At 38.6% G+C, this 16,387-nt stretch overlaps 1 protein-coding gene across 1 annotated transcript in view; it reads left to right on the forward strand.

The window, feature by feature from the left end:
* The first annotated feature begins 1,543 nt into the window (after window positions 1–1,543).
* Window positions 1,544–16,387, forward strand: part of LOC107732642 (SAM and SH3 domain-containing protein 1-like) — a 44,870-nt gene continuing 30,026 nt past the window's right edge. Inside the window, exons 1-2 of the mRNA XM_016544042.1 lie at window positions 1,544–2,171; window positions 12,175–12,303. Of these exons, the coding sequence (XP_016399528.1) occupies window positions 2,070–2,171; window positions 12,175–12,303 (231 nt within the window). The 5' untranslated portion in view covers window positions 1,544–2,069. The remainder of the gene's footprint in view (window positions 2,172–12,174; window positions 12,304–16,387) is intronic.

Here is a 16,387-nt window from a genome sequence, read left to right on the forward strand (position 1 = left end):
CTTGTTCGCATTCTGTATAGTTCATGTCTGAAACCACGCGCCAGCGTCACATGTTCATGAGGATTAGGCTTCATCCCATATAAACATCACAAGTAAAATTAATCATGTTTATAAAGATAAACATGGGTTTATTATAGCCCACTTACAATTTACATGTCAGAAATAAATTATTAAATGCTAAAACTGAATAAATTTAAATGAACAAACTTGGCGTTGCATTTGCAACCATGTGAAAACAGGGGGTGCTGCAGCCCCCTCAGCACCCCTACTTCCCGCATCCCTGGTATAATATGCACAAATTTAATTAAGCGTGTGTGTATATTTGTCTTTATGTGAGAGGTGACTTTAATTTAGTATAGCCTAATGTAGATGGTGCTTACAAAAGCTGTGTAAACCACTTAAAGTTAAGTAAGTTTTTATTGAGAATTAAACATACTCTACTACTCAGATGTTTATGTGTGATCTGCACATATGGATGGTTTCTCTCTGCCCCTGTATGACAAATGGAAGAATTCTCACATTGAACAAGAGGGACTCGCTCTCACTTTCCCTCTATCTCTCTTTCAGGCTGTTCTGTCATCTGTCATGAGACTAGACAGCTGTTGCTGTTTCAGAGAATGTGTCTCTGGGAAGCAAAGGAGAAAGAGGAGAGAAGAAGAACAGACATGTTTAGCCACTTTTTTGCAATAGACAGGCGTGACAGGAGAAATATCCAAGGCATCCACAGCTTTGAACGTGCACATTTATTCAATCTGTCCTGTCGTCTGGCTTTCTGCAGCTCAAATTACACAAGGGCTCAGAGGTTAGTTAGATTAGTGAAACCACTGTGCCTTTAAATCTTCCCTGCAGGACATCCAGAATGGTCAGATGCCACATTACAAGATCTTCTTGAAAGATTATGAAGTCACAGATTATGTTACATGAGGGTAAAATTACTGTCTTGTTTTACCTACTAAATTAACTTTGACTGAATATTTTTTGTAGTTTTGTTTAGTTTGAGCTAACATATATTAGACAAAATGTTTCAACATTAAAAGTTTTTTTGTTGTTGTTGCAATAACAGCAATTTGACTTATCTGAAAGACTGCTTTCAAAATTTCGTTTAAGATATTTCATCCCATTTTTTTTTTCAATTACTAATAATGCTAAACGATATCCAGTATGAGTTAAGGAGAACATGTTTTTGTGTCAGTGAATGGGTGCTTTAACCTTGGGGTTGTGGGGGGTTAAGTCAAAAAGGTTGAGTACACTGCTGTGTTTAAAACTTTCAGAGGCGTGCTTTGAAGTGTTATGAATAGAAAATGGATAACGTCATGCTTATGAAATAATTTTCTCATGGCCTTTTGTTTTCGAATGCATTGTGAGCAAGATGTCGCTTTGTTCCTTTGTGTCTGTTTATAGCAGCAAAAGTATTGCGGGAAAAGCGAAAGGAGAGATTCCCTTTTCCAAAGGTCTCTGTGTGTGTGTCGTCAACGCTTGGTGAAGTTAGTGAGGATCAGTTTGTCCCATTTGTGGCAGTGAAGCGCGAGAGCCGTGTGTTGTTTGGGCGTAGTAAACCATTACGCTGGAGAGGGGGAGGCTGGAGAGAACTCAAGCGCAAAAATCCGCTTCGGGCATTTTCGTCAGTGTTGTTCCTGAATTGTGCTGTCGTGGGTACTTCGGAACGTTGTTTGTCTCACAGGGACTGGCTTTGATGTTATTTACGTATTGTAATGATTAAGTATTTTTATGTCTCACACTAAAGTGAACTCCCTAAAGTTTGCGTTGGTTCGCACCGACGAAGTGCCAAGTGAATCGCTGAAATCTGTCCGGCTATATACTTGAGTTGAAGTTTCTCTGTACGGTGTGCGCTCAGCTGGATTCAAATGGAAAACATATCAGCGATATCACTTGATGAATATGTATTTCTGTTCTTTAACGGAATACTTCGCATCGACTTTTGAACACGCACCACGGAATAGCGAAATACTAACTTAGATTTAAAAAAAACTTCTGGACGTATTTTATGGTTTGGGGATTAACATTTATCAACTTGAAATTTGAGGCTGTAAATCCATCAGTGTTTGGCAATGGAGGAGGATCAAGTGTTTTCTCCCGAGGAGCCGCAGGCGGTCAGCGGCGCATCATCGGACAGTTTCTCCCGGCTCTGGTCGGACGTGATGGGGATGCTGGTAAGTTCGGAGTTGGGGGAGGGGTGTCACAGGAAGGCAACTGAGAAAAGTCTTTCAACCCAAGGGGCTTAATTTATTGGAGCTCATTGTGTGTGTAGTGGTTGTGCTTTGATGCCAAGCGTGTGTTAAAGCAGCCCACAGGAGCGTCAGGACAACCTCAGCTAACTTTCTGCCCGCTGTGAATAGACACTTAAAAGTTGTATGGTTGGACCTGGTGAGAGGCAGTGAGAAGTTTAGAAATCTCCAGGGAATCGTATCACATGGTATGTAACTGAAGTGTTTATTATTATTATTATAACCCGGCGCACGTGCGGCGTCAGATACGCAACGTAATTCAAACACGACACAGAAGTTTAAACGTGTTTTCCTTGTCGTTTCACTTTAAGTCTAATGACCAACTAGATGTACATTATCCCGCATATTACAAAGTTATTTTTATATAAGTAACTATTTAGACACGAAATTAGTGGTTCTGGTTACTTGTAAGTTGACTTAAATCGTTCGCAAAGTAGTCTTGCATGGCAATATTTAAAACTATCAGGCCACAAAACAAAACAAAACACAATGTTGAGCATTGCCACAATATTACTATATTGGTGTGTATATAATTAAATAAACCACGTGTTTTCTCTGTACTGGTTAGCTAAGAGATTTAACTGTAACAAATGTAACATTTCGAAGACCTGTACATTTGGGAGATTTTGGAGACTGATGCATTTTTAGTGTTTATTTTACAGGATAAAAACATTTCCTTGGCCACTATAGCATTTAGTTTGGGAAAAGATCTTAATAATATCTATTCTCTCTCAAGGCTGTCTCGGTTGTCTGTTATATGCACATTTCACCTGGTCCTATTAGTTACAATTTACAAGAGTGTTCATGTTTCCATTGAGACCAGATTAAATAGTGATGGTCACATTGTAATGTCCTCAAGGCCTAGTCATGGATTCTCTGTCCTTTTTGGTTTTAATTGGACCTTTAATTGTAACTCTTGTGTAGGAAATTGGTTAAAGTGGATATTTACATACAGATATTCCCTGAGACTTTCTCAGAACCCTAAAATGCCAGTTGTTAAGCACCCAGATGAAAGAGATAAAGGTGTGACACCCATTTCCAGTGAAAATGGCTTTGCCTCTTGATGGCTGCAGTGTTAATTAAACATCCTAAAAAGTGTGTGTGTTGTTTTTATGTCCAGGAAAGTGAGATTACCTAATGAGAAATAATTGTTTCTATTAAATCTGATGAGATAAACTGTAACACTGACACACATTAATGATTAATCTCTTTTAAGTTCCACACCCTTTCTTCCTCCCTCAGGCGTATATTATCCTGTGATGTTACTGTAAGATGATGAGTCTTTTTTTTTTCTTTCCATAGAATATGTCTCATGTATACTCCTTCTTACAAATAGCCCTGCTGTGCAAGCAGAAGTAGCACCCGAAGGTTTCTCAGCTTGGATTTACCCAACCCCCAACAACAAACTGCAGCTATTGTTTATGATCCTTGCAGCTTTAAACAAATCCTCCATCTTTTGGCTTTAAAGAGCTCTTTTTAGAGGCCTTCATCTATAGTGGTATAGTTTGGAGAATTTATATTCTGTCTTTACTTCAGTTATTTAGATTTTTTACAAAAGGAAATCTGTGCATTTGCACTGCAGTGTCTCTCTTAGTTTATACTTTTTTAGCAAACACAAGTGAATGCCTGACTGTATACAAACTAATTTTTGTTAATGACATTTTCGTAACCATGTATAGGAATCATATACAGTAGGCTGGTCATTATTGTATCGTATTGAAGGGTTTTATTTCGCAACAATGATGACTAGATGATGGTATCTTTCATTACAAGGCAACTTAATAAATAAATTAGTTTTAAATATTGATATAAATTTAAACCGATGAAACAGACCACTAAGTGCCAAGCCAGAGAGAACTAGCACAGCTGTGTTAGAAATTGGTTCCCATGGAAAATGGTCAAATATACAGTTTACATACACCACGATTGACCAATCAGAATTAAGTATTCTAGAGCGCCTTGAAATAAATATAAGAAATGTCTTGATTGCATGAAAAAATGGTTAGACATGGTTTCAGTTAAGCTGACCATTTGACGATTTGAGTCGTTTTACTTTCAACTTTTACAAGCCTTTTAGATGTGACTTGCTAGTGAATGAAATGTTGTTTTGGTGGGCACGCTGTCTATAAAAGTAAGGTTTTATTATGGCATTAAGTCGATTTTTGAAGTTGCAAGATAATTTTTGCTTTCTTAAGTGCATATATTGCTGCATTTGAGGTAGTGTTTAAGATTTACTATCTTATGCTAATGTTGATAAACAGCATTTGTAGAACTGGCGGCTACTGAGTTGCGAATTAAAGGTCTGAACTACATTCTGAGGTTAACCATTGTGCATGCCAAGCTCATAGATCTCTCTTAATGAGAATACCTCTGTCTGCCTGTCATTGAAGTGCGGTCTGTGTGAGCAAACCCCATTTATATGTGGTTCCACTCATCTAAATTCATTTCAAAGTCAATTAACAGCCCGTCACCCTCATTTCAACCGTCTCTTGGATTTGTGTTATGTTGTGGCTGTGAAGGTTTTAAGGAGAAAATGATCTGTGAAATTAGAAAACACGTGAGTACATTTTTTCAGGATTCTTTGATGAATAGAAAGATCAGCATTCATCTGAAATAAAAAGCTTTTGTAACATTATACACTATACCATTCAAAAGCTTGGAGTCATTTTTTTTTGGGGAGGAGGGGGGTTATATAAATTAATTAACACTTTTATTTAGAAAGGATCCTTTAAATTTATCATAAGTGATGATAAAGACATTTATAATGTTACAAAAGATTTATATTTCAGATAAATGTTGCTTTGAAATCACAGGAATAAATTACATTTTAAAATATATTTTAAAATATAATATTTTTAATACACAAATTTAATATTAAAATTATGAAAAAGTTGTTTGAATCAATGATTCAACGACTCACTCATAAACCTACTGGATGAATCAGCGTTTTTGAAGATTCTCTTGAATAAATTATTCATTCAATTATACATTTTTAAGTCACTTTTCACCACCTAGTGGTGAAACAATACAATCGACACAAACGTTATGTGGCAGTTACTTTCAAACGCAGATAGTTTTGACATCTTAATTGTTTGCCTTATCAAATATTTCTTAAATAGGAGCAGCTTTGTTGAAGCTTGAGCTACAGTATTTGCATGTAGCATACAGTAGCACACTATAGATTTGAGAAGCTTGTTACTACCAGATTTAAACAGTAATGATCTTAATACTAACTGTAAAGAAAGCCAGATAGACACTATGCATAAGGCAGCAGTGTTCAGTAATGATATGTTTGCTTCACCATTGGACATTAGCCAATGTGTGGGAGAGTGGCTGGTCATATCTGCAGTACTTAAGCACCTTGACAGTAACTGCTTTTGATTTTGGATGAGCCATTGCTTCCCGCCTCTGATTCCAGTTAATTTAACACATTCTCCACCCAACACGCCTCCTTCCTTATGCTTCCATCAGCCCTCTGTGGGTATCCTGAGGAAGCCACCCTAACGAGGGTGTGTCAGGACCCCCTGACCAACTTCTGTTTTACATCCTCTCTAACTCAAATACAGCTCATGTCCACTTCTCCCCTCCAGGGTGGCGCCACACATCTCACAACACCAACGTCAAGTGACTTCCTAGTGCTGGGCGGTATACCTGTTCATACCGAATACCGGTGTTTATTTTTGTTATGATATTAAAGAGTCCAGTGCTGTCCCGCGAACGCGAGGTCTGACTTTCCCGGAGAAGTGTCACCTCTCTCGGCGTCTGTTCTGTGCAGTGAGCGGCAGAGAAGCAGCGCATTCAGTTGGCCGCACCGCAGCCGACTCCTCAATAAATGAGTTGGTTACAGTTTACTTAATTTTTAATTATATTTTTATTAAATATTTATTTATTTGTGAAAAATACTTTGTCATCTAAAGTATAAGTATGTTTATTTTACAAATTTAATCCATTTTCAAATTATTTCAAATTTCTTAAATATTAATTAAAATAAATACAATTATATCGGCTTTATATCGGCCATCGGCCACACTGCTTTCCAAGATATCGGCAGCGGCATTGGCTGTCAAAAAACCAATATCGGTCGACCACTAATCATGACAGTAAAATAGGGCATTCTAAGTCAATATACTGCAGTATTTCTTCCTCTCTCAATCAGTAGAAAATATGGTTAACACCCGGTCATGCATGAAAAAAAAACACCGTCATGTACCGTGAAACCGGTATAATTTTGAAAAATACCGTGATATAAATTTTTGGTCATACCGCCCAGCACTACGACTTCCCCATCCCTACATTACTTTGAAGAGTGTGAATCATTTCCATTTGTTTGGTCTCCTTTAGTCTTTAGTACAAGGCCATTAACACATTGTGGTATTTTTGATACAGACAGGCCTCATGCTTTCTGAGTGTGTATGTTTTATTCTGTGCTTAGTAATAGTGTCAGGACACTGTTTAGGCACTGTGGGCATTAGCATTTATTATGAGAAGTGCTTGGAAATAAAAGCAGACTTGTGATGTTTTCTGTTTCTGAAAGAGGACACATTAAACTTGTTTTGTGGTTTGCTGTGTTACTCATTATTCCAGGTTCAGCAACTATAAAGGCATATTATGCAATCTCCATTTACACAGAATAACAACTGGACAACCCAAAAACGAAAGAAAAATGCTGTTCAGCCTTAATTACCTCTTTCTTTCTCTTTTTCTTTTTCTTTCTTTCTTTCTTTCTTCTGTTTTGACATTTATAATTTAGATGTTGTATTGCATAGTAAATTATTTTTGTGACAAAACGTAGACTATTGACTGCAAATGTAATATTTGTTATATTTTTCATTTAGCTGATGCATTTATTAAAAGAAACTTGAGGAATATCACAATCATTTAGATATAGATTAGTAATTGAATAATTAAAAATAAATCTATGAAAAAATAGATGATTAAATCATAGATTATATATAGCTTTCTCTTTTTTTCATGTGGTGATATTGGATGCCCTATCTTCCCCAATGTTTGTGAGGACACTAAAGGGTTTGACTGGCAAAAAAGTTTGTGAATCCCTACCCTATGTACAGGTGCATCTCAATAAATTAGAATGTCGTGGAAAAGTTCATTTATTTCAGTATTTACTAAAACTCAAACTACTGTTGTACTGTTTTTTTTAATCCTCAGTTTAGCATGCTCTCAACACCATGTACAGTGCATGCTTCTCATGAATTCCTGGAATTGGTCGACACATTTGTCACAGTGCAGAAGCATAGGATTCAAGACTGTGTCCAAAACTCTAATGGCTCTGTAGTCTTCACGCTGCATTCAGAATGAAATGTGTTTCCTTTGATTTGAGTGTTGTGAAAAGAACAGCTCTTATCAGATCTGCTCGCTCATTTCACAATGGATTCTCTGTATGAATGCATTTGAGTTTTGTTTTAGGCTATTGAAGAATGAAAGGTTTTGCCTAAAAAAAAAAAATGTTTCCTCTCTCAGTAAAAGAGCCAGCAGGGGAAATATCCTAATCTTGCATTGTTTTTGCAAAGCTCAGTCGTAAGTCATAGGAAGAATCTACAAATGGCTTGAAGTCAGTTAATGTTTTCTTTCTGATTTATGTAGAAGTGTAATCAAATACGCCTTTACCCTCTAAGGATTTTTGTGTCCCATAATGCTGTTTTGGAGCAGGTGGGCTGCGCAACTGAAAGGAATGTAGAGTAATCAATTAGCTTGAGTTCGAGGGAAATGCATCTCACCCTTAGATTTTCTTTCTCAGTATTTTACTCACTCTTTTCTTTCCCTGCTCTTCTTTCTCTACCTCATACCAGGCATAACATTATATTTGTTACGATGGCCCCATCAAAGATTTGTGGCTTTACTGAACGCCAGTTTCATCTGAGGGAAGTGTGAATTTGCGGTTGGCTTCTGTGAACAGACAGCTTCTCATATGTAGTGCATTTTATTGTAAAAAGTTGATGTTCGATTGCATAATGTGGAATCTGTCTCTCTTCCAGTCATTGTGACCCGTTCCTCTCGTTTCTGTCCCTGTCCTGGAAACAGACGTTCTCGACAAAGAATGTTGTTGCATGTCATTACACAACATGTTGAGTTTGGTTCATGTTGTGGGTGGCCCAGGACCTCGAGTAGTGTTGAAGTTAGCAGATTCTGGAGAACCAAACTGTAATTAGGTGTTGTATACTTTTGAGGAGTCAACAGTGAGTGAAAAAGACTCAGGAGCTTCAGAACTTGAGTGTAGTCTCCTGTTTTGTGCTACAGTGACTGATATCTCACTTCCTTTTATCAACCAGGGTCAACCCAAAAGAGCAAACAATTTAGGAATTATTAGTAATAATATCGGTCTATGAATGTTGTTCCAGTTGGAAATTATAAACACAAGAGCTGGCTGATTACACCTACTGAGAGCCTTAGTCTGTGCTGATGTAGCTTAAAGCTTTCTTTCTTTATTTCTTTCTTCCAAAAAAAATTTAGTTGACTTCCACTTTGTTGTAGCTTTCAAATCTCATTTGTTTTTGCATATACTCAGACTTAATTTTTGGGTGAACTATGCCTTTTTCTTTTTCCCATCAAGCAAATAAATGTAATGTTCCTCTTGTCAAACAAGTACCAGTCCCAAAATGTGGTTTTGTGGCTAACCAACTTTAAAAGAGGTAGTTCAGATAGATCAACATTACTGGTTGAGGTAGGATAGTGAAACAGAAACAGTCTGTGTTGGTTTAAGGTTAGTATTTACTGATCATATGAAGAGGTCTGCATTAATTTGTGTTTGGAATTGGTTTACTCTGGAGCTCTAGTTGCAGACAGAGATATAGCTTTGGGAGTTTTAAATGTTTGGCTTTTTGGGCTGGACAGCAGAGTTTGGGTGGTGCTGTTTGTGTGCTCAAGCAGTGATTCATGTCGCGAAACAAGACTCATTCCCTCTATTCTTTTTAAGAGCTCTCAGCTCATGTGGAGCTACATTCAAGTAAGAGGCAAACATCTTCTGTCCTCTACATCCTCTTACAGATACAGACAGATGAAGCATGAGCTTTGAATTAGTCCATCAGTTAAATGCCCAGCTGGAAGCAGCAGACCCACACTCACTCACTTTTAAAGCAGAGGATTGCAGCATTACCTCACCGGAGGCCAGGAATGTGTGAAATGATAATAAGAATATGGGAGGCATGTGCTATACAGATGGAGCTGAACTAATTCAGATCAAAGGCCACTACTGCTCAGTTTAAGCCTGAAGATAGACGATAGATTGATGGCCTGTTCCTCATGTATATCATATGTATTATATATCTTCAGCCCTGCTCCTGGGGACCCACTGTCCTGTAGAGTCTAGCGACAACCTTAATCAAGCACGTCTGAACCGGTTAATCAAGGTCTTCAGGATGGGTTGAAAAATTACAGGGTGGGTGACCTGATGTAGGTTGGAAATTAACTTTGCCAGTGGGTCCCCAGGAACAAAGGTTGAAGATATTAAATGTATACATTGAAATATGCTTGTTATATATCAATATATATTTTAAGCTATATTTTTTTTCTTTCCTTAGTTGCTGTTACTAAATTGCAGGTTTGAGTTAGTTAAAATGTATTTTTATATTCCTATAAATAAAAAAAGTGGTTTCCTCCATGAATCCCCTTTTTTCTTGATTTCTTTTTCTTGAGCCTTTGCTTTCTATATAATACAATTATCTAAAGTTATGAGACCAGTTTAAGATTGGATTAAGTTCTTGGATGAAGGTTTTGGCCCTTCCACCCATCACTCAGAGCTAACCACAGCCTCTGGCCTGTCATTACCATCCCAACTAGGGATGCACCGACACTGAGCTCCTGTACTCGTACTCGTTAAAATGCCCCGATACCAAACGCCAATACCATACATTCTGACTCAATTTAACTGAGTTCTTGTTATATTTTATTACCGTTTTCTAAACTGTAGTGAATAAACTGTGATAATGTGAGAAATGTTGAAGGTAACTGAATGCATTTTGGTTTGACTGTATCTATTTGATAAATGAAGTTAACCAACTAACATTATACATACTCTTTTGGTTTCTGTACCCAATATTTAAAAAATTTACAAATGCAATAAAATATTGGTATCGGCAAGTACCAAAAATAAAAGTATCGGTATCGGGCGAGTACTGGAAAAAGTGGTATCGGTGCATCCCTAATCCCAACCAACACTATGTACTTGAAAAAGCTTGGCTAATGGCAAAAGAAAAAAGCCTGTGGCCTAGTTGCTGTTGTAAAGTTTTCATTTAGTCTTAGTTCAGCTGTTCTATCTCTCTTTATCAAGTATCCTAAAGGAAGGACGATGTGACTTACGCATCTAACAACAAATCTCACATATTCACATCATGTTTTGTCTAAAAGCTGGAGGTGCTCTGCAGGCCAGCAGATCGGAATGCAAAAGCTGGAATTTCTCATAGAGAGCAGCGTTCCATTGGGAGTCTCAGTATTCTGAGATCATCTGTTTGGAGCTTTGTTGGAACGGATTGGTTAAGAGGCATTTTGTGGAGAACGAGAAAACCTTTTACATTTAACCCTGTGAATATTATTTATAAGACATTGTTTATTTATAACTCAAACTACACTCTAAAAATGAGTTTTCAAAGATCTCAACAGCATTATCATGAGTTGTATGTCCTTAGCCTGAAGTGATTTTTATTGTCGCTTACAAGCGCAGCCAATGTCTGTAATACGCACCAGTTTTACCAGTGGGTGTGTTTGAGGCCCTGGCCTTCCTACCTCTGGCCCGTACACACAATGACAGGATATATGTGTTTTTCAGCATGGTCCTGAGCAGGAAGAAGGCCTTTGTGTTTGACTTTTCATTCAACAGGACTTTAAAGGGCATGTAGTACAGCAATATGAAAGATCCAGCCTAGCCTAGAACTTAGATACAACAAACATGCTCTTAAATATAACAAACTCTTCCATTTAGGAACAGAAACTATGCCACCTGCAGCTGCTGGGGTATTAATAGTTTTCTAAAGAAGTTGAAAGAAGTTAATCTCTAGTTTTGCGTAAAGGACATTCTTATTGTATGTGCTTTTTTGCAGCAGTCTGAGGTCATTTGCTGTACGTGTATGTCACGAGCTTGTAGAAAAATAGGATACACCCACACTCACTCACGCTGAAGTCAGAGCCAGGCAGCACCACAGTTGAATATGTGCACTCACAACAAGACAGCTGCAAAGGTCAGAGAAGGTCATAAGGGCTGGGCAGTAAGAGAGGCCTTCTGCGCTTGTGTGTGTTGTTTATAAATGTGTTGCACAGAAAATGCCACCCATACGTAAAAACTTATACTCACTTGTCTTGTAAAAATGTTCTCTGGCCCCACCACTAAAAAAAACTTGCTTAACTTGGTTGTAAAAAAATTTTATTTAATTTTATATGAATTGATTATAAATTAAAAAAAATTCTGGAAAATCATGCCACTCAATGGTCCATCCTTGGCCCATATACGTGGCACAAGAAACTCGTCTCAACAAACTGACAACTTCTCTGTAAACCAGTAGCATGGAAATGATAACCCCACAAATTCACAAAAGCCCAGCAAAAATCCTGTGGTCTCAGCCCAGAGTATGAGTATTCGTGTGGAGTGAAAATAATGGAATGTGAGGGTTAGATGTTTAGTTCAGCTTGTGTGTGACTGTTTGCTTCGTCAGAGCAGATGTGTGCAATGTGTTCCGAGTGTGTTAAGTCCTTTTTGCCTGGCGCCATTCTTGCGACTTTAATTAAAATCGTGTGCCAGTGACAAGTTTTTAATGAAGCTCTCCTACAGCTCCACTCGTGTTTGTTTGTGTTTCTGAGACTGAGGGGAGGGAGGCTTATTAATGAGATGGAATTTAATTGTAAAGTATCAGATTAAAATTCCCTGTCTTTTTTAAATGAAAAACCATCAAAGCTTTTCTCATTCATATCTCTGTTTGTGTAGGATGGCTCTCTGGGTAATATAGATGACCTGGCACAAGAGTACTCCGAGTACTACAACACATACTTCAGCGACGTCAGCGATCGGATGGAGGAACTTCGTAAGCGGCAAGTGTCTCAAGAGCTAGACATGGTAAGTTCAGCCTCAAACGCTTATAGCATATACAGCCTGAATTGTACACCTGCATTTCTACAGCTGTGGATGTGTTTGTTTTCTAGAATGACCAACAATGTCATTAAATCACCTTGTCACCAGATAATTCTTAAGAATTGTTTATACATACTTTCACCATGGATTTAATTAATCTTGGCATGTTTACTGCCTTGGCATTTAAACCAGACGAGTTAATCTGGCAGTCTTTAGCACTGTGAAACACGTTTTTGGGTCAGGTGGAATTTGCGAGTTTTTTCTTATTTAAAAAGTTTTAGCCTTTTAGTCACATGGTCAGCTATCATATCAGCCACTGCATCATAAACAAAAAAATGCTGAGTATGCCTTTAACCTGAAACACTTTCTGCAGAAGTTCTGTTTTGCTTTTCTGAAAAGCATTTAGTTTCAATTCTTAAAAATTATCTAATTTATAGTTTTTGATTATGGGGTAAAACAAGTTGGTAAAACAAACTTCACTCTCTGACCTACATACTGTTTTATACACTTGAGTTTGGCCTTAATAAATAAGGAAATTGAATGCTAAAGCTATTAACACTGTATGGCCTACTTGTTATTGCAGTAACAGTTGTTTTAGTCATAAACCAGTGCAATAGTTTCCCTTCCATCTATGTTCCAGGGACAGTGAACCACAAGCACAGCTAATCACAAAATTCACTTATTTCTTTCATCACTTGGTGCTACAGAATGGCCATTGTAAACCTATGAGCTAATAGAAGGAAACGCTTGTCTTAAACCATTACAAAATGAAGACAAATGCGTTCACCCCCTGCCCTCTCTCCATACGTGTTTGGATTGTCTGCGGTTCTGTCAGTGCTCTGCGTTTCTCGTCTGCATCTCAAAGCGTCTATGTTCTCAGGGATGTAGGGTAGTGGGCCACCCAGGGTTGCTAAGAAACCACCGGACTCATTATAACATGCAGCTGGGATTGGCACGGTCCAGTGAGGGGATTTTGAGAGAAAGAAAGAAAACATTCTGAAAGTCATGCTCAGCTGTGGTGCTGGCCTCACACACAGGAACCAGTCATTCTCAAGGTTTGGAGAACATTAGGTACGCTATTGTGTTGAATTGTTTCAATGGATTTTCTCTCGGAATTCTGGAATGAACGGTACAGAATTCCACTGTGCACCACTGTCTAGAATCTCTACACCAAATCACTGCTACTGCAAAGAACTAGCATTGCCTTTACTGTAAAACATCCCAAAATAGCTTATTTCGATCTACTCAGTCTCTTTTTAAACAAAAGATGACCAATGACAGAATTATCTTTTTTAGGTGAACTGTTCCTTTATATGTTCTTTTCTCCATTTTCTCCATCTCATCAAATCCAGTATCCAACTCCACACCCTGCTCTGTGTAAACTGTACTAAAGCTAAAGCTGGTTAATACAGGGCTGAGCACAGCACAAAACCTGGCTGTACCGTCCCACCTAAATCAGCACTGTGACTCAGCTGTGCTTGTTTAGTAATCTGGATTCATGCCTCTTCAATGCTAGGGTTCTTTCAGGGTGCGCTTTATGAATATTGAACACTTTTTAAGTTTATCTTTACTTTAATGCCATATCTCTGCCCCTTTAATTAGCACAAACTTAAGATAGCCACCAACAAAGGCAAGATAAAGCCCATGCAGTGGGAGTCAGATCTCACAATGAGTTGAGTGCAAAAATAGGTCTCCCCTTTCGGAAAATGTCAGTGTGATGCATCAAAGGACTTTGTGATAAATCCCAAGCAGAGGGTGATGACTGTCAAAGGAGGGTTTGGTCTGAGGCTAATGGGGCAGGAGGAAGTGTCAAGTGGGCCAAGTAGGTCATCTCTTTATGTATTTAGTGTTGCTGTTCTTGTGCCATTCTCAGGAGTATCATGGAAAGCAAATGGGGACATTTGAGTAACTGCTGGATGGGAGCGATTCGGTTCATGGGAAGACGAATGATATGGATAACTGTGGGAATTTTCTAGGAGGTGTTTTGCATTCCATGTGCAAGTGAGGGAAAAACATGCTTGTTTTGGGGCTCTGCAGGTCTACACAAGTTGAACTTGTTCGTTTAGTTACGCAGATGGTTTTGAAAACTTGTCATTCTTCTGCCACATCTATATGCTGTTTTTATTTGTTTATTTTTTTCATTTTCATAGCACAAAATATTTTTTCATAGTTACACAGCCCTTTCTAGACACTGTCTGGGCTAAATCCATTGGGAAAGAATAGAAATTGTGAAACAGAAATGGGATACTCGTTGTCCAAGCTGAGTGGCTGCTGTCCAGTCTGAGGGCAGTAACAGGTGATTATCCTCTTCCAGATTGGTGGTTTAAAGGCCACGTTAATGGCTTGATATTTCAGCTTTGCCTTGAGAGACATGACGTTTGCATGACCTTTGAATTTTTTGGCGCTTGGAAAAGTCAAAATGCTAGTACTCCCTATCGTTGTCTTTCAGTCTTCTCTCTGTTCTTTCTGATCCTTTTCTTCCTCCTCAAATCCTCTCACTAATTTCCATAAACACTGTCACCCAGCTAACCTCTCTCCCAAAGGCACGTAACCCTGTTTTAGAGGCCAAGCTGGCAATGGGCCCTTGGCTTTCTCCCGTCAACCCAAAAGAGGGGAAAGGTCACCGGTTTAACCAGAGGCAACACTGGAGGCTATTGTGAGTGAGGCATGAATATTGTGGTCTATTCATACTTAGACAGAATGAATCTCTGAGCACATGCAGGCATCCACAGTGAAGGACATGTATCCTGAACGGCATCAAATGAGGCCCATGGTTTCCCCTTCACTGCCAGCCGACATCTTCCTTTCTAACAGAGGTGAAGTCCGTGTGCTTTTTGAAGCTGTCTGTTACTTTCTCTTCTCTATTTCTATTCTCTGGTTTAGTCTGAGGCACTCTCAAATGCCCTAGACATTCCCGAGTCCGATTTGAGGTTTGATTTCTGTTTCATTTCCTCAGATATCTCCACAGAGAGCTGACAGAGCTGGTTCAGGCTTCCACATTTGCTCAGCACTCTTCCTCTCTATCTTGTTGTGCTTTTATAAGAGCTGCCCTGATGACAAAGAGTTAGGAAAACATCCTCTACTCAGTGTGTTGAATAGATAAACCCCCCCATTTTACATAGAACAAGCTAGCCATGTTGATATTTTGTCATTTGTCTTCATAGCTGTTCATACAGAGACACTCTCCTTTATTCCATTTGCCAGACAGAATGTCTCTATCAGCCACACAATGCGACCGTGGAAAGCTGTTTTTGTTATTGGGTTTTAGCTTGAGTATCAGTTTTGAAGGCGGAATAATAACAGAAAACATCAGGCTGAATGGCTTCTCTTCTTTTTAAATTTATGTATAAGTATTAATTCATTTATATATGAATGTATTGCATATTAACTAATATATTGTTTATATAATAGCAATTTCTTCAATCAAAATGCATGTGGCTGAGCTACTGTCACACTACTGAAACTAGGCTACTTAGTAGTGGGAGTTACTCCACAACACTTGGTTGATATGGTTTGGGGAGTTCTACTTTAACATGTTAATTCTGTAATTGCTCTTAAGAGTAATTTTAGTCAAGACTCTGGCACACCCTTTGCTTTAATGATTTTAAGCTCTTCTGTCCCTCTCTTTCTCAGGCTCAGGCTTGTTGTGGTGGTTTACTCAAAGGCATGTTGTGGCATTTTGATTTAATTCCTGTTGGTGTGAAAGTAGGTTATGTTATGGAAGTGAACCTTTGTTTGAGGGGGAACCCACATACATGCACACCAATTGGCAGGTGACACACAAAAATAAGTTAAGTGTTGCCCATGTCTGTCATGACACTGACATATAATACTTACCTGTTTTAAAAGTGTTTACTCCAGCACGAGAAACAATGTTTTTCCCTCCCTCTGACTGGTATTTCCAGGTAGAAACCACACAGCTGGAATTAGAGATGCACCGATCGATCGGCCAGGGATCGGAATCGGCCGATTTTCCTCATGATCGGCCCGGATCGGTGATCGGTCGGTCAGTCTCACTTCTTTCCGATTCCGAGCCGATCCGTTTTGTTACCAGCGGCACAGGCAATAA

This window comes from Sinocyclocheilus rhinocerous, unplaced genomic scaffold, assembly GCF_001515625.1.
Source record: "Sinocyclocheilus rhinocerous isolate Xijiao unplaced genomic scaffold, SAMN03320098_v1.1 scaffold1542, whole genome shotgun sequence".
In the NCBI taxonomy this organism is placed as follows: Eukaryota; Metazoa; Chordata; class Actinopteri; order Cypriniformes; family Cyprinidae; genus Sinocyclocheilus; species Sinocyclocheilus rhinocerous.